Consider the following 18618-nt stretch of genomic DNA (forward strand, 5'->3'; position numbering starts at 1 on the left):
GAAGAACTGACAGGCCTAGGGACAACCTTTGAACTTGCACCTTTAACTCCTAGAAATTTTCTGAGACAGACAGGGCACGGTAAACAACCCACTTCTGTGAGGACGATTATTAATCAAAGGCCGCTGCATCGTTAGCTCTTTCTGTGCCTGTAACTGAAGGCCTCATTTAGGCCAACTTCAGGCAGCTTTGCCATGGTTCTCAGTCCCAGACCCCAGCTGAGGGGAGGCGCGCGGTTGGTCCTACTTACAGTTCGGATGTTATTCCAGTCGGTTCTGGCAAAGAAAGGGTGGCAACAGAGACCCTCGAACTTCAGTCTCTCTTTCTGGACACACAGCAAACTCTGAATCAGATCAAGGAGCTCACTGCTAACTTTGGGGTCATCCGGGAACTTCAAAAACCGCTATTCAAAAGAGAGAGAGAGAGAGAGAAAAAAGATCTCCTTAGCCGTGATTTAGTTCGGCCTGAAGCGAGGGGGGAATCTCCCATACATGCAGGTTCCTTTCATTCTGTTTTTTTTTTTTTTTTTTTTTAAATAAAGTTTTGTGCTCTCATAACTTCAGAGCAAAGGCATGTTCCGGAAATAAGTTGCCTGCTCACATCAATGGGCCTGGTCCTTTTGTCGGGTTCAATGTCCTTTGTGACTTGACCTGTCGCCGCTTCGCTCTCCCCATCTCTCTCTGTTGTCCAACAGCCATGAGCTATTTCGAGATCCCTGTACATCTCGTGCTGTTCTCAGCCTGGAACCAGCACCACCCTGAAGCTCTTGCTGGCTACTTCCCGGCCTGCCGCTCCCTTCTGCACGGCTCCCTCTGCACGCTCCCTCTGCACACCACGCTTTTTCTGCAGTTGGTTTTTTGGAACAGGGTGTCGTGTAGCACAGGCTGGCCTCAAACTCAAAATGTAGCCACAGAGGGGGACCTTGAACTCCTGGTCCAGCTGCCACCACCCACCCACTTGTGTTTCCATTTTGTACGGACGTGATGTGCTGGGGGGTTTCTGAGGTGTGGTGAGGAGAGAAGGAGATGGCCCCATGCTCACTGCTGATGGCCTGGTTCCCAGGGGCACCTAGTGCAGCTCTGCTAAGCCTGGGTTACTGAATGGGCAGACTGAGGTGGAAATTCCCTCCAAGGGTTATCCAGAGAGAAATTTCGATTCACGAGAAGCCTCAGTAACAGTGTTTATACATTAAAAAAAAAAAGAAAAAACAAGCAAACCCTGCATCAACCATGCCAGGGAAATGAGAGTCGGGCGATACAGAATTCGAGGGAATGAGGCCTCTTTACTCATTTAAGCTGAAGCTAAAAAAACAGGTTCGTCACAGCCTCTAGAAACCGGCTTAATGGAGCACCAGCGTACGTATTAGAGGGTGGTTTACTTCTACTCCAGACACATTTGTGTGTATACACAGACATATGTGACTACCATCCTAAGTCGTCTGCTCACTTCCTCCCAGCTTCAGAATCACACAGCCGGCGCCGCTTCAGGCCGTCCCTCATCTCTCCCGTTCAGTCCCCTCAGCGTTTGGAAGAGAAGGGAGCTGTGGAGTGGTCTCTGGCCGACTCCAAGACTCACACTTACGCACATTTAACAACCGTGAACTCAAGATGCATTTCGAAATCAATAAAAACATGGAGCTAAGTAAGAGGCAGCCATTTTCCCTCTTTGGTAGAACCTAACGCGCTGAGGTGCCCTCTGGACGACTGGCCCTCAGAAGAAAGCTCAAAGCCGCTCTGCATTGTTCAAACCCTAATGACCCCTCACCTGGAAGTTCATGATGTTGTTGAAGGTCCGGGCAGAGGTTCCCTCCGTGAACGGGGTCTTCCCGTAAACCATCTCATAGGCAACCACTCCGACAGACCACCAGTCACAGTCCAGGCCGTAGGTGCCCCTTCGGTCCTCGTTCATCACGGTCAACACTTCCGGAGCCATGTAATCTGGGGTCCCAATGGGGAGTTTGGCATCCACCTGGAAAGCCAGAAATTACAATGGGCACAGCGCACTCTCCAGTACCCTCCAGTGGGTGCCACGATTACTGCCCACCCAGGCATTTAAACCGTGTGTCGAGCAGCACACTGTGAAGAAATGGCGGTGTTTTACTAATGGCTAAAAGGAGGGGAGTGGGGGGCAAATAACACAGCCCAAAGGCAAGCAGGGTTGGTCGATGCCGGTTTCATTACACAACTGTTTTAAGGTGGATTTCCTGGTACAAGCTACTGATAAGCCAGAACTTCTTGGCAGTACTGGGGACTGAACCCAGGGCCTTGTGTGAGATAAGTAACCGCTCATCCCACGCCCCAGCCACAATCCCAACGCAACACAACTTATACTTCTTCTATTAAAGAAAATAGAAGTCCCAGGGAGTGGGGAGGTCTGGAGGGGTGGGGGGTGAGGACATCCTCTTGGAGATGAGGGAGGAGGTATGGGGTGAGGAACAGTTGGGGGAACGGGGTGGGGTGGGGGAGTGGACCAGGAGGAGGATGAAAACTGGGCTGTAAGAAAAAGATTAGAGAATTTTTAAAAGTGTGAAAAATATATACATATGAATGGGGCTGGAGAGAGGACTCTTGTTGGAAAAGTGCTTCTGGTGTGAGTGTGGAGACCTCAGTTTGAACCCCCAAAACCCACATAACAAAACTGAATGAGGGGGTACAGCAGGCTCGTAGCCAAGCTAGCAAAACTGGTGAACCCTGGATTCAGTGATGAAGAGACCCCGTGTTGACCTCTGGCCTCCACGCCCTTGCACATACGTATGTGCACACACCCACATACACCGCACATGCGGACAGAAAGAGGGAGAGAGAACAATGAATGAGAGTGAAGCCTGACCCCGGATCTATGACGTAAGACCAATCAATAATCTACTACTGAGGCCTGGCTAACAACACCACACAGCATGACGTCAGACATCTCAAATCTGGGGGACATGCAAACAGTCCACCTGCAGGGCAGTGTGAGGGAGGAGCTGCACGAATGACATCGCCTTCCTCATTCCCGACTACTGCTCCTATGGTCCCCTCACAGTTGGGAAACCAGGTCCCTCCAACCCACCAGCACGGGAGCACTGCCCTTGGCAAAGACAGACCAGGACACGGCGGGAAGTCTTCGACAGAACCACGCATGTTCCACTACAGGGACCGTCCCTGACCCCTAGTATTTCTGTTTCACTGTTTAATGCCTTTGTTTCTTGAAATGATGCTGATCAAAGAATTAGCCTCCCTGACCCTCACTGGGGATTCGGCAAGTTGGCAGCCCCTCTGCTCTTCAGAACGGCTTTTCAAGTTTTACCGAGCAGGAAATGTAAAAGTCTGAGAGCACCTGTGTGTGTGTCCACCCACCTCTCCTCCTGCCCATCAAAAGCGCTGAGACCGCTGCCCTGGGACCTCGGATCAGCAGTGAGACGGTATAGAAAACTCATTATTAAAGGAGGCAAAGCAGCCTCAGTAGAGCCCAAAGATCATGGACTATGGCCACAGTCCCTTAAGGCTGAACTTTACATCAAGATTTGGGCCAGGCATGGTGACATATGAGTTCTGTTCTAGGCCTACCAGGGTTTGCAAAGCAAGACCTGCTGACGAAAAGGAAGAGGGTAAGGAGGACAAGGAGCAGGGAGAGGAGGAGGAGGAGGAGGAGGAGGAGGAGGAGGAAGAGGAGGAGAGCGATGGCAAATTTGCTTGGCTTTGATTTCAGAGTTTTGAGAGGAATGGGAAGTTTGGAGGCTGGCACTACAAAGCCCCCTTCACGGGTGACAGGGTAAAAAGCTCTTTCAACTATGACTTCAAGCGTGTCTCTCACTCCCTCACCTGTATATGCAGGTGTGCATACGTGTGTGTATACGTGTACAGATATGAACACATACATTGCTGAGATTGTCCCGTTCCTTTACACATGGATCTATAATAGGAATATCAGAATATCCCTAAGGTTTTCATAGTCTTTCCCTTGTGTATTACAGACACACGTGTATGTATAATACTGGAAAGCCAGAATGGTTCCTGCTAGTCTCCCATGTCCTGCCCTCCCTTTCCCCCACCCTTCGCCTGCCCCCACCCCAGGCCCACACTCACGGAGGATCTCCTGGCCTCCAGCATAGGAAATAGTGGCATTTCTGACACTGGTCTCTGCACCACAGCCTTTCACTACAGGACACACTTGAGAAAGCCCCAAAGCCGCGCTGTACGGGGAACAGGCAGCCTGTGCAGGCTGCATGGTGAAGATGCGCAGGGAAACACTGAGCCTACACAGGCGCACAGTGTGACTTTACCTTGAAACCGGGAGGAGCCAGCCCTGGGTCGGCAGCCTGAGCCTAACTGATTCAACCCTGATTCTCTTGCAAGAGCTCGGACTACGCTGTTGTTCAGTGATCATCATCTGCGTTGGTTAGAGTCTATTTTACTGCCACGTGGGACGTTCCAGAATATTCTGTCCTCCTTGCTGGCAGCTGATGGGACAGGATCACTTGCTTGTCCACACCCAGGGAGCTGACCCAATCAAAGGGTGTAAACTGTCAACACCTAGTTTATACCTAATGACCAAAGAACTCCTCTTACCTCAGGATAGAAACGTATGACATATTTACATATCCTAACTATCTATGCCTAATAACCACCTGAATTCCATCAGTAATTTGAGCTAGAAGGCAAGGAAGGCAAAACTTCCCGCTAGCGCACGCTCGACACAGCTCCAACCACGGTGCTCCTTAGCAACTGGCAAAGGTTTTATTGATTGCCTAGGTTGCACCGAGGTCCTTCCCAGCATCACATGATCTCACGTGACCATGAGGGCTTCCCTGCAAGCTCTCCTTCTCCTCTGACCCTAATGCAGCAGCCAATCTGGGTGAGATAGTCAAAGTATCCTAGCCACTTACGATGGTTTGTATATGCTCAGCCTAGGGAGTGGCATGATTAGGAGGTGTGGTTCTGTTGGAGTGGGTGTGGCCTTGTTGGAGTGGGTGTGGCCTTGTTGGAGGAGGTGTATTAATATGAGCGTGGGCTTTAAGACCCTCATCTTAGCTGTCTGGAATCCAGTATTCTGCTAGCAGCCTTCAGACAAAGATGTAGAACTCTCAGCTCCTCCTGCACCAGGCCTGCCTGGATGCTGCCATGTTCCTACCTTGATGATAATGGACTGAACCTCTGAACCTGTAAGCCAGCCCCAATTAAATGTTGTCCTTATAAGAGTTGCCTTGGTCACGGTATCTGTTCACAGCAGTAAAACTCTGACTAAGACACTACTCCAGCTGCCCAGGAAGCACACTGTCTGACAGGGCTCAGGTATTGTTCAACTTTAGTTCTTACTCTGCAGACAGAGAAAATAAAGCCAGTCCAACAGAGACAGAAGAGCAGGAGAGAGAGTGCCTGGCATGTCTTAGGAAGAAAGGGAAGAATCAAGGGAAAGGCAGCAAGGGGTAGAGCAGCGTACATCTGGAAACTTAGTAGAATCTTCTAAAAGGAAATGGAACAGTCAGAGTCACGGTTCCATGGCTAAGAAAGCACGCTGAGCACTCAGGAGGCAGAGGAAGGTAGATCTCTGAGTTTGAGGCCAGCCTGGTCTACAGTTCCAGGACACTCAGGGCTATACAGAAAAACCCTGTCTTAAGAAACCGAAAAGCAAACACAAAGGAACTGATCCCCAGAGAATCCAGTCTGACTTCGGGCAGCCACAGGAGAGGTTCGCAACCACTTTGAAACCCAGCTTGGGGGATGGGGAGGGCATGGGGGGGAATCAGACGCCCCTCCTGGACTCTGTGGGGACTGCACTAGCTATGCACACCACCATCATTTCTAAATAAATCTTTAAAATAAAATACTGGAGGAGGGGTTGGGGATTTAGCTCAGTGGTAGAGCGCTTGCCTAGGAAGCGCAAGGCCCTGGGTTCGGTCCCCAGCTCCAAAAAAAAGAACCAAAAAAAAAAAAAAATACTGGAGGAAACTATTCTCTTTTTCTTAAACCATTGCCATAAAAATCTGAGATGTAAAACTTCGCAAACAACTTCTCCTTGTAGCACTCATGCTTGTGCGCACACACACACACATACACACACACACCCTCATGCACGCACACACATGTATGTGCACATGCACACATGCATACACGCCTGCAGAAGGAGGAATACGTTTTCATTTCTCTAATTTCTAGCTTTGGGGCTGGGAAAGCCTACACCCCCAGAGTGTGGGCCTGGGAGGGGGTGGAGGGAGAGGGGAGGCAGGGGCACAGGCGTGATTTCCATGTGTCTATGTTACAGGCACACTTCTGTCTATAAATACACAAGACAGGGACTAGGAGAACAAGAGAAATAGAAGAAGCCTTTGCTCCTACATAAGTGTGAAAACGATTTTTGCCTCTGGGTTTCCAGCTTCTGGAGAACCAACTACTACACACTAGTTTATTTACAAACCTGTTACAACTAGCTTCCTGAGAGCCAGGAGAGACCCGTCAGCTGTCCGCCCTTCTCAGACTCCGATAAGGGAAGGGGGCCTAGGTCACACAGAGGGCCCTGAGGTCCTGCTGACCAAGGTGAGGTGCACTAAAGCCGCCTTCTGAATGAGAAGCTTGAAATAAAGGCAGCCGGAGCTGGAAAGATCACAACTTGTGTAAGACTCACGAGTACCCACAGGACAGGAGGACATCTGGAAATGAACAGAGATCTGTGGGCTTACGGATGGATGGCGTGCCGGAAGTTCAGCACACGGGAACCAGGGGGCACGCGTGTGCATAGGTGAAGAGAGGACACAGGACAAGCTGGGTGTCCTCCTCACTTTCTACCTTCATATCTTACCCACGTATGTGCGCGCACACATGCACACGCACGCACACGCGCACACACACACACACACACACACACACACACACACGCACGCGCACACACACACACGCACGCACGCACACACACACATGCACACACATGCACACACATGCACACATGCACACACACACACACAAGCATACCACGCCAAGCATGTAGAGGTCATGGGACAACTTGCAGACTTCAGTACTTCCCTTCCTGCAAGTGGGTCCTAGGTATAGAACTCAAGTTGTCAGACTTGGCAGCAAACTCCTTTAACCTGCTGCGCCATCTTGCCAGCCCTCTCGGCCTTGGTTTCTGAGAGAGGATCTCAGTGAACCTGGAGCTCACTGCTTCTGCTAACTAACCAGTCCCAGGCTCCCCGGCTCTGGATTTCACTGTGCACCTTTTCACGTGGGACTGAACTCAGGTCCTCCTGTTTACAAGACGGCACTTCACCAAACGAGTCATCTCCCCAGCCCAGACTATATTCTCATAGTAGTTATAATACGAAAACCAAGCAGAACTACGTTAGGCCTATAACCTACCTATCCAATACGAACACGTTCAGCTCTATGCCCACCATTAATCAGAGACAAAGCAATATAACTTCTCATCGATAAATCCAAAGGGTCTAGACTCTAAATTGCTGTTCTTCTACAACAAAAGACCTTTACACTTAAAACACTGCTAAAGGGGCTGGGGAGATGGCTCAGGGGGTAAAGCATTTGCAGTGAAAGCCGGAGAACCTGAATTCTAGGATCAGAATCCACGGAAAGCCAAGCACAGTAGCACCTGCATTCCAGCACGCCTATCACCAGACACGGGTGGAAACAGAAGAATCCCCAGGAACCCACGGGCCAGCCAGCCTGCTGTATACAGAAGCAACAGCAACAAGATCCCACATCAAACAAGGTGCAACCGGAGGAGTGGGGCTGGAGGTTATCCCGACTGCTACACGTGCCCGCATACACCTACACTCACACACATACATACATGCACACATACATACATACATGCGCACACACACACACACACTCACTCATCCATGCACATCCACACATATACACACGCATGCTTCACACATCAAATACCCACCCACTCACACATACATGCACACACATATACATGCATGCACACACTCACTCATCCATATATGCACGCACGGTCACACATGCATGTACATCTACACATACATGCTTCACACATCAAACACCCATCCACATACTCACACGTGTGCATACACACACACACACGCACACGCTAAAACACTACAGATTTGTAAAATGTGTCCTCATCTGCTTTTCCCATTCTGGCCCTGACAGCACAGGAAGGGGCGAAGCACTCTCAAGTGTGTCTGAGCACCGTGACTCCATGACCAATAACGAGTGTCTCCTGCCCGGAGAACCGGCTGCTGCAGTTCAAACTGAGGAGACAGTGGAGAGACTGCCCCCAGCCCTTGTCTACACTAGGTAGACCAGGCTACCCTAAAACTTGCTATGTAGACCAGGCTGGCCTCTAACTCACAGATATCCTTCTGCTTCCCAAATGCTGGGATTAAAGTATGAGCCGCCATTCCCAGCTCAGAGCATACAGTTCACCCTCTTGTTATTTACTAAGCAGTGGTGGTAAACTGTCATCAACGGTTGCCAACTCTATAATTATTTCATTTTCAAACGCTTCTCAATCTACAGTCGGCATTCCCAACCCAGGGTGGGTCTTCTTGCCTCCACCCTGAGTACACCGGGAGAGCTGAAGAGATCTGAGGACGCCATAACTGAAGGGCAGGCAGATGAAGCGAGCAGAGGTCAGGGACTTAGCCAGACATCCAGTAACACACAGCACAGGTCCCACATCAAAGAATTACCCAGACGGCGACGGTGAAGGATTTGCTGCCGGGCTATAAACCTGTCCTGTAATTTTTCCCCCCGAGCACATCAGTTTATTAATGTTGCTAATACAGTCTGTGAGCTTCTAAATCCCGGGACAGTTTTATGCTATTTAATCTGTTCCCTATGCATTTCCCCACTAAATTCAATGTCTGAATCTATTTCACATTTCTGAATCGGATGTTACCTGGGGCGGGAAGGGAGGGGAGGTGCCAGGGGTGGGTCTCAGGGCCTTAGCCCACAGAAAGTATATCCTCTACCACCAAGCTATACCCTCAACACCTTTTGTTAAATATAGTATATATGGATTTATGGGCTTATGTGAAATATTTCCCTGCAGTTTTTATTTCCAGGCATCCTCAATGCTATTTTATTTTGGAATTTAAAGCATAAAATTATTTGATTCTACAATATTTTTAAAATTCTTTTGTATTATGTATACTCATTTATTCTGTGTGTGTGTGTATGTGTGCGTGTGTGTATGTGTGTGTATGTGTGTGTGTGTGTATGTGTGTGTGTATGTGTGTGTGTGTATGTGTGCATGTGTGTATGTGTATGTGTGTGTGTGTGTGTGTGTGTGTGTGTGTGTGTGTATGTGTGTGTGTGTGTGTGTGTGTGTGTGTGTATGTGTGTGTGTGTGTGTGTGTGTGTGTGTGTGTGTGTGTGTGTGTGTGTATGTGTGTGGTGTGTGTGTGTGTGTGTGTGTGTGTGGTCACTGCATGCTGGGGTCAGAGGACAGTCTGTGGAGAGAAGTTGAGTTTTCTTCCTTCTACCGTGTGGACCCCGGGGTGGGACTCGGGTTATCAGAACTGACAGCAAGCGCCCTAACACAATGAATCATCTCACCAGCCCCTGATTACTTCATTCTTAAATGATGAATAAATAAATAAATGATAAGAAGATCACCTGAGCGGCTGGAAAGATAGCTCAACTGTTGTTAGCATTTGCTGCCAGCCTAGAGGACCCAACTCTGAGTCCCAGCACTTGAGGCCAGGCAGCTTACAGCACCCTGTCACTTCAGCATTGGCGGACCTGTCATCCTCTTCTGGCCTTCTCAGGCATGCACACATACACACACACACACAAATAAAAACAATAATAATTCCAGGCAGTGATGGCGCACGCCTTTAATCCCAGCACTCGGGGGGCAGAGGCAGGGAGATCTTTGAGTTTGTGGCCAGCCTGGTCTACAAAGTGAGTTCTAGGACAGCCAGGGCTACACAGAGAAACGGTGTCTCAAAAATCCAATAATAATAATTAAAACTAATAATAATAATTATAATATGAATCCTTTTTTAAAGAATAAGACCTTAAAGTAAAAAAGAAAGTAACGCTGGCTTTAGACAGCATGGAGGAGCCCCTGTTTTCCCAGCAGCCTAAAGCTGAGTAAGTTACCTCAAAAAGTTCTCAGAGCGGCAGAACACACAGGCCAGATTCCAAAGTGCACAGAGTTAACACGCTCTGAGCCTTTTCCTAATATCAACCTAATAATATCCACCTTTCCCAGAGGAATCTGGGGATGAAAAAGTAATTTTACATATTGTCCTTCATATAAAGGACTTAAGTCTCAGACCTGGAGGCGTTCTGAAGAGCGGTCTCCAGCCTCAGGTTTTATGCATTTTAAGTAGAATCTACGTCTTCTGGAGAGGGGATTTGCTCCAGTCACCGAGCAGCTCAGACTCAAAGCCTGAGGAAGCTTTTCCCAAAGACCTGTCCTTCCTACGCAGCCAACCTGGAATCCACATTTCAGTAGGAGCCAACTTTATTAGAGGGTTCTTAGCTCTTGGCCTCTTTAATTTTGTTACCTTCCTTGAAAGCAGCCGTCTTCATCTCAATCGGCCCCTTCCCCTGGCTGTCTAATTAGCATGTGCAATGTGACTTAACTTTCCAAGGGCCCAAGGCTTGAAAATGATACTTTGAACATCAACATCCTGACATCTCGGGATATTTAATTCCGAGTCTCTAGTGCTAGTTAGCAAGTTCAATTTTGCTGCATATGGACAGCGTTTAAGGAGAAGGAGGTCACGTTTCATCAAAATATTTTAAAATGAAGCTGGGTGATGCAACAGAGCACGGCCTCTCTAGGTGAGGGAAAATAAAATGAACATCTTCCGTTCTTTTAAAGGGAAAGATAAGAATACTCAGAGTTGGCGGGATGCTGGCAGGCATTAACATGAGGGAAGAGACACTGGGAGGCATCTCTGTGCCCTCCACCCCATCACACAGAAGTCAAACCGGGCCGGTGAGGCTCCCAGTGCCGCTCACCATGGAATCCTAACACCTGCCAGATGCATGAGGACACAGAACGCTCCTTAGCGAACGGAACCCCTGAGCGATCTGTCTCGCTCGACTTTCTAATCACCTTATTTGAATTCATCTTAGCGGCTGATCCAAAATCCACCAGCTTGATGTGTCCCGTTCGGTCAATGAGGATGTTCTCCGGCTTGATGTCTCTGTGAGAAAGAAGGTCATGGCACTGGATTAGTATGGCGTTTGTGTCAGTCAGCAGCCAGCTGCATACCTCAGGCCTCAGGACAGCAGAGAACCTTAGCGCCTGTGTTATGCTAGGCAGATCCTCCCTACTGGCAGAGACGAGTGATTAGCACCCGTCTTGAAAACTAAATTTAACTTTTTTGAAAGGGAGGGAGAAAACGAAAGCAAAGGAGCTGTTATTGAGTTCCTTTTTACGCTGCAAAATCTAAGACCGAAACACCCAAGGAACGTGCCCAGGGTCCTGTGGTTCACACATGGAAAAGTCTTTATCCCATACTCCGTATCTCCCACAGTGTGTGTGTGTGTGTGTGTGTGTGTGTGTGTGTGTGTGTGTGTGTGTGTGTGTGTGTGTGTGTGTGTGTCTGTGAGTGGAGACTTCTGCAAACCATCTTTGCGACTTACTAACATGCTACAGTGTGAACCTGCCCTCCAAATGCACACATGTTGCAAGCTTGAACCCGGCGTGACTGAAGATGGTGCTGGTGGATTCCCGTAAGAGGTGGCACGCAGGTCACTGAGACCTGCCTTATGGTTTACACACTTGTCATCACTGAGAGGAACATTTTGAGAAACAGGAGTTTGGCCTTCACACCCTGCTGCAGAGGTTCGAATCCAGCAGGTGGCCTTGCTGCTTTGAACCTGATGCCCGGCAGAGGATCATGGCATCATCAGAGAATCATGGCATGGGGACTGTTACCAAGCAAAGCAGCTCACTTTGTAGACAACAGAAAACAGAGAGCGACCAGAGGAACAGGGACGAGGTGTACATTTCAAAGGCGCTCTCCAGGAATTTACTTGTTCAATCCAGCCCCACCTCACAGTTACTAGAACTCCCCCACAACACCAAAATGCAGAAAGAATCTTTATGTACTGTGTGGAAGCATCACCTGTCAATAAAAAGCCTACGGCCAATGAGCTGAGGCTGGAATGGAAGGTGGGACATCCAGGGGAGAGAGAGGATTCTGGGAAATAGTCAGGCATGAGGGATTTGTCCCAACACTGATGCAAGCAGGCATGTGAACCTCGGAGAGGTAACTAACCACAAGGCATGACTTAGACTAGCTTAAACGGGATAACTGAGTTAAGAGCTAGCGGAGACAAGCCAAAGCCATTGGGCTACGCATTTACTCATACATGAGAAGTCTCAGAGTCGTTATTTTGGGGAACTCAGGTGGAAAATCCCAAGGTTACACCGAAGAATGTCTTCCTCGGTATATTAACCCATTAATGAAGTCCGAGTCCTCATGACCCCATCAATTCAAGCATCACGGCAGGCAGCCAAGATACACTAGCCCTGAAGGGAAATTTCAGATTCGAATCATCTGTAGGACCGGCTCCTCCCGTCTCTGTGTCTCAGTCATAGAGTGGGTGTCATTGTGACACAGGCTTCTGCCATACACCCAAGGCAACGGGACAAACGGACCAACGAAACCCACAAGTCAGGGAGCCAGAACGGCCCTTTCTCAACCACTAGGTACTTGGTCCAGCGACGCCAGGCTGAGGAGCCAGCCCCTCTCCCCATCTCTCAGTTTTCCCACCTAAGGGCCCACAAAAGGGGTTCCTGCTCCTAACTGGCTGCATCTGATGGCCAGGTCTATGGTCAAATGGATGTGCTAAGATAGGATGCAGGCCACTTTGGAGAGCCATTAGCCAATCACAGGCCAGGCTGGCTAAAACCAGATGAAGATGCCCTCTGACCCAGAAGTCTCTCGCCGCTCAGGAACCCGTATGTGAGGCAGAGACGCTCTCAGTGTGGTCCTGGGCCCCTCACTTACCGATGCACATATCCCATCTGGTGCACGCTGTGGACAGCCAAGATCAGCTCAGCAAGGTAAAACTGAATCATGTTTTCATCTAACTGGTCCTCGTATCTATTCAGAAGAGACAGCAAATCCCCTCCAGGCTGATACTCCATGACCTGCAGAGAGGCAAAGTTACTCATTTTTTACAAATCCCAAATAGGGAACACCTCCATCAGGGCCCTCAAACATCAGACAAGGTAATCACGACCCTGTACGGGGCGACGAAGGTGTGGAAGACGTATCCTAAGACATGAGGTAAGGCCTCTGCCCCACAGCAATGGCATACGTGACGCCAAGGAATGGAGAGAACGTCCACAGACGTCGCCCTGCGTGATGCTTTCGAGGCCAACCTGAGAAGCTGAAGTAAATCCTCCTCCTCCTCCGACACCCACCCGAGTCGACACCCTAGACATTCATTCGCTCCCTCGGATCAGGTCCACTGTGTAGATGGATACCCTAGAGGGCAACAAACTCACCAACGTTCACTTTGCATCCCCTCAGCTCAGAGCGGACGGTAGGAGGCCTGTGGTAAACGCAATACAATCTTTCCCTTTTACAGTCGGTGTGGAAGGCAGCTGATGATCTCTTATTAAAAATTTAACAGTGAATATATACCCTTTGGCCTAGCTATTCCACTCCGAACAATTTACTTTATTGGTACTTACAATGCAGAGATAAAAGATAGATAAGTAAATAGGTCCTCCACTGAATGGTTTATAACAGGGAAATACACTTGGAGATCATCCAAATCGCCATCCATAAGGACTGGCTAAATTGTGAGTCCTCTAAATCATGGGCTACGACTGGGATATTAAAACCACATGACTCTAGGTATCCGTGCTACTATGGAAAGTGGTCCATATCGCAGAAAGTGACATTCTGTACAGGATAAAAATAACCTCCATTTCCAATCAGAAAGAAAATTAACTTGTTGACGTATATAAGAAATAAATCAGAATATATATATAACCTCTCAGCTAAAATGCTTAGTTAGAGAAGAAAAACTCCACCCCAAGGAAGTGAAAACCATCAATGTGAAAATGCACGCATGCGCGGGTTTGTATGCATTTGTGCATACACAATGCACACACACAGCATTTGTACATGTGTGAACATAGGCACACACCTGCCATGACACACAGGGAGAGGTCAGAGGACAATCACAGGTGTCAGTCAGTCCTTGCTTCCAATCTTGTCAGGGTCTCTTTGTGGTTTGCCGCTACAAAGCCAGATGAGCTGGCCACGAGCTTCCAGACATCCTCCTGCTTCAGCTTCCGGCCTCCCTGAAGGAGCCCTGGGCCGACTGATGCTCACACAGCATCCGGCTTTGCACGGATGCTGTAATTTGGACTGAATGCGTCACACCTGCACGGCGAGCGCTTTTTACCCACTGAGCTAAATCCGAAGCCCGCCATCTTTTGATGAGAATCAGGTGTGGCGTTCCTGACATCTTGAATGACTTGGAGGCCGGTGAGCTTGGTGTGACTGACTCGCCTGGTGGCTTCATGACTCAACCTTTCATGGTCCACCTCTGAGAACTCAAGATAAGACTAATCCCCAGGCTACACTGTGAGGATTGAGCAGGACCTGAAAGACCCTGGCTCAGTGCCTGGGAGATCCAGGCCTCCTCCCCCTCCCTCACTGTGCTTTGTTTCTGGCTGTGGAGAAGCTAGGACCCACTTGACTGTGCTGCCCTTCTCCTTCACTCTGACCTCTGCTCTAAGGTCCACTGTGTTGGCCAGCGTCAGCTTGCATCCAACCCTCTCAAGAGAGGCCACGTTTCAATGCACTTCTGTCAACAAACACTAAATCCGCTGTGATGGTCACCCTAACTGTCACTTGATTGCACTAGGATCACCATGGAAACACCCCTGGGGGAGGGGTGGCTGTGAGGGTGTGAACAGGGAAGAGCCGCCCTAGACATGGGCAGCACAGCTCCAGCGGCTGGGGTCCTGGGCCGACAGAGGACACAAGGTGAGCAATCCTCACCGTCCTGCTGCCATGCCTTCCCCACAACCAACCTTCCGCCCTGCGGCTTCTTCTTGCCAAGCATTGAGTCACAGCAATGGGGGAAGAAATGGATATGTCTACAGAGCCCAGGAGCCGGTTCTGGGCTGTGAATTCTGTTATCCTCCCAAGCTTGCCTCTCCTGTACTCTTAGAAAACAACTCTGGGCAAGTGTGGCGGCCACCCAAGGTTGCCAACACCTGGGAAGAAGGACCCTCAGCAGATGGATCACCCCCCCATGCCCACTCATGGCTGGTGGGCATGGCAGTGGGCCTGTTCTTGATTCCCAGCTCTCGGAGGGTGGTACTATCCCTAAGCAGGTGGGCCCGGGCTATGGAAGGAAGGCAGCCGGATGTCAGCCTGAGGGCAAGCCCATAAGGGGCTTCCTACCTCAGCTCTTGTTGTTCCTTTCAGGGGTAGACTGTGCCCCAGAAGCATCAAATGGACACCTTTCCTCCCCTAGCTGCTTTTGGCTTGTGGTGTTTATCAAGGCAAGAGAAAGTTCCCACAGCAAGTCAGATGGAGGACCTCCAGAGGCTCCAGGCTGGTCCTCCTAAAGACTCTAGGAAGTCCACCTAGCACCAGGCCAGCCCAGAAGCAGATACCCCTGGGGACTTGCACAGCCTCACAGCCTGGGAACCAACCCGCTCACGTGGCTCTCTCCCTCGGCACACACAGGACCACTGGCCTGGGGAGGCAAGATGTCATTTCGTACCACACTTGCTAAGAGCAAAGTGGCTCACCAGCAAGAAGTGTGACACCTAGAAGGGGTAAACCTATTTCCTCCAAACTCCCAGCCGACGACAATGACGTCAGCCCTCACCTCAGCCCCACAGAGCCCACAGGAGCCACCTGGCTTGCTGTAACTCACCCACTCATCCCAACCTGGTTCCCTACAGGCATGGCAATGTGGGTGAATGCTAATTTCTAAGTCTGCTTTAAATATATACTGCCATTAGGAGGGTCTCGAGCAGCAAAAGGGAATCCGCAGATAATAGCAGACGCACCAGTACTTTGGGAACGCAGATGGCTTTAAATAAGAACAATGCCTATGTGTGGCCATACCACTGTTACAGACCTGTGGGCTCTGTGCTGTGAGCACCAGAATGCACTAGAATGCTTCTAAGTTTGAGGCTGAGAAAGTCAAAACCACGGCAACCGTCGGCAAGTTTGGTGAGCTCGAGTGCCGACTGCTACTAAGTATTTAGCGTCAGTTCCTGAAGATTCCATTTGACAGTAAAACCATCAGGAATTTCCAGAAAAACAGCACCTCTTACAAAGGGGGAAGACACATGTTTACCACGCTCCCTCTGCAAGATGTCCACGCAAACTTGACTCGTCTTTTCTGAGGGTCAGACAGCCTCCTCAAGTCTTCAGAAACTGGGATTGATTGAGAAAACAAGCCACAAAGATTACAACAGCTGCTAGCCTGTGTGCTCGGTGACATGGGGCCAAAATAGACACCCTAAATGACAACCATCTGAATAGGACGAATCTTTATCAGAGAGCCTAATCACTCCTCAAGCACCAACATGGTCTCCAATTAGCACACTAAAGTCTGCAAGGGCGCACGCGGCACCAGAACAGGACCTTCAGGAGTCCATTCGAGGATCAAGGCATCATCCACTGCCTACAACGACACTACAAGATAAAGCTCTCATTCGGAAAACATGGCGCTCTTGGGGGAGTCGATGTGTGTGAAATGCAACCCAGGTTTAACCGGTTGCCGTGCTGCTGAACTTAAATGAGAAAGAATCAGGGTTTGGGGTCTAGGGGTGAAGATGGGCTGTGGCCCCACCAACTCTGAAGGACAACCCGGAGATTGGTCCCTGAGACCTCACTTGTAGAGATGGCATGGATCTGCCCAGCAAAATATGGCTTCAACTCCCATAAAACTGACTTGTCCCTCCAGTTTCCTCTGACCTCCATGAACAGGTGACAGAGGACCTCCTCCAATCTGTGAGACAGGGTCCCACTCTTGACCTCACACTTGCAACCCTCCTGCCTCAGCCTCCTGAGTCCTGGGCATATGGGTGCTCATTTCCCCATCCAGTTAAGGAATGTATCTTCCCAAATTATATATTACTTTACTTGTTTTATTACTGTCGGGAGGGGGAGAGGAGTGCATACAGAGGTCAGAGAACTCTGTGGCGTCAGTTCTCTCTTCCCAAGTTGACATGGTTCCCAGGGATCGACTTCAAGTCATGAGGACCACAGGACGAGCGCCTCTGCCGCCTGAGCCATCTTGCCGGCCTGGAGAATGCATTTTTAAGGATTGGTTCCAACACCGCTCACCCAGCACTGCACCAGGACCATTATTGATGAGGCTGCAGAACCAATTCTGTTTCCTAATCCCATCGTATTCAACGTTTCCGCAGCAGCCTGTCCTTGAACAGACCTTGGCTTTAATACAGCCATCATTTCTGCTTCCTTTTTTTTTCAGTGACTACCCGAGGCTTTCTGAATATCAAGACAAGATCGCAGACAATAAAGGGCTGGAAAATAACCAGACCGTTGGCACTGAAACAGTCATCGTCCACCCTTGCAAGGACTGGAGAGACATCTACACAGAGAATAGACGCAGGGCACACAAATGGAAATCACCAAATCACAGCAATCGAAGGTCGGGGAGATGAGATGGGAGAAAGAGCCCTCCGGTGAAACAGGCCTAAACAATGTGGCAACCCCACTGATGGCAGAGACCGCACAGCAGCTGACAGTCGAGCCTGGCTTGGGGCTGTGAAGGACTCGCTCTTTCAAAGCAAAGACTTTCTGGCCAACAGAGACAGGCCCTTCCACAGCGGCAGCTGCAAATGCTAATTAAAGGGCAGATCTTACATGTGTTCCGTTTGGAAGGAGCCGAAGCCTCACTGTTGGGTTTTGCATCTATACTCCAAGGACTGCACGGTAATTTCCATTCATTGTGCTAAAGTCAGAATGAAGGACAAATGCGTGTTCTCTGTGCATGTATCTGTGTGCGTGTGCATGTGTACAGTAGGCGGGTGTGAACACTTACAGTTAGTATTGTGGGGTTTGAATATGCCCTCAAAAGTTTGCATTTTGGGGTTAGGAGATAGCTCAATAGGAAAGGGGACCTGACACCCCAAATTCACTCCCTGCAATCCACATGGTGGAAGAAGAGAACTGACCTCTATGAGCACGTCATGGAAGGCATAGCACACACACACACACACACACACACAAACACCAAACACACACACACACAAACACCCACACACACCACTCACACACATACCCACACACACACACTCACACCCACACACTCACACACCCCCACACACACCATACACCAAAACTCATACATGTATACACACTGACACACACACACACTAACACCCACTCACTCACTCACACACTCATACACTCACACACTCATACGTACACACACTGACACACACACACTCATACACTCAAATACTCATACGTACACACACTCAACACACACACTAACACCCACTCACACTCACTCACACACTTGCACACATGGTTCCCAAGATGGGTCTGGGGACGACTCAGCAGGCAAAGTACTTGCTGGGGACGTGGGGACCAGAGCTTGGATCCCTGTCACCCGTGTAAATGTGGATGGGCGTGGCAGAGTCTTCCTGTAACTCCAGAAATTGGAAGG

The 18618-nt window shown here is 49.5% G+C and overlaps 1 protein-coding gene across 3 annotated transcripts in view; it reads right to left on the reverse strand.

Annotated features, from left to right (window-relative positions):
- The window catches only part of Cit (citron rho-interacting serine/threonine kinase), a 158408-nt gene that overhangs the window by 118220 nt on the left and 21570 nt on the right, over positions 1-18618 (reverse strand). For all 3 annotated transcript variants that reach the window (XM_032886607.1, XM_032886606.1, XM_032886608.1), the window contains exons 5-8: positions 12939-13081; positions 11033-11123; positions 1763-1966; positions 249-401 (exon numbers count right to left, since the gene is read on the reverse strand). In XM_032886607.1, coding sequence (XP_032742498.1) covers positions 249-401; positions 1763-1966; positions 11033-11123; positions 12939-13081 — 591 coding nt within the window. The remainder of the gene's footprint in view (positions 1-248; positions 402-1762; positions 1967-11032; positions 11124-12938; positions 13082-18618) is intronic.

The sequence above is a fragment of the Rattus rattus genome, chromosome 16 (genome assembly GCF_011064425.1).
Source record: "Rattus rattus isolate New Zealand chromosome 16, Rrattus_CSIRO_v1, whole genome shotgun sequence".
NCBI classification, from domain to species: domain Eukaryota; kingdom Metazoa; phylum Chordata; class Mammalia; order Rodentia; family Muridae; genus Rattus; species Rattus rattus.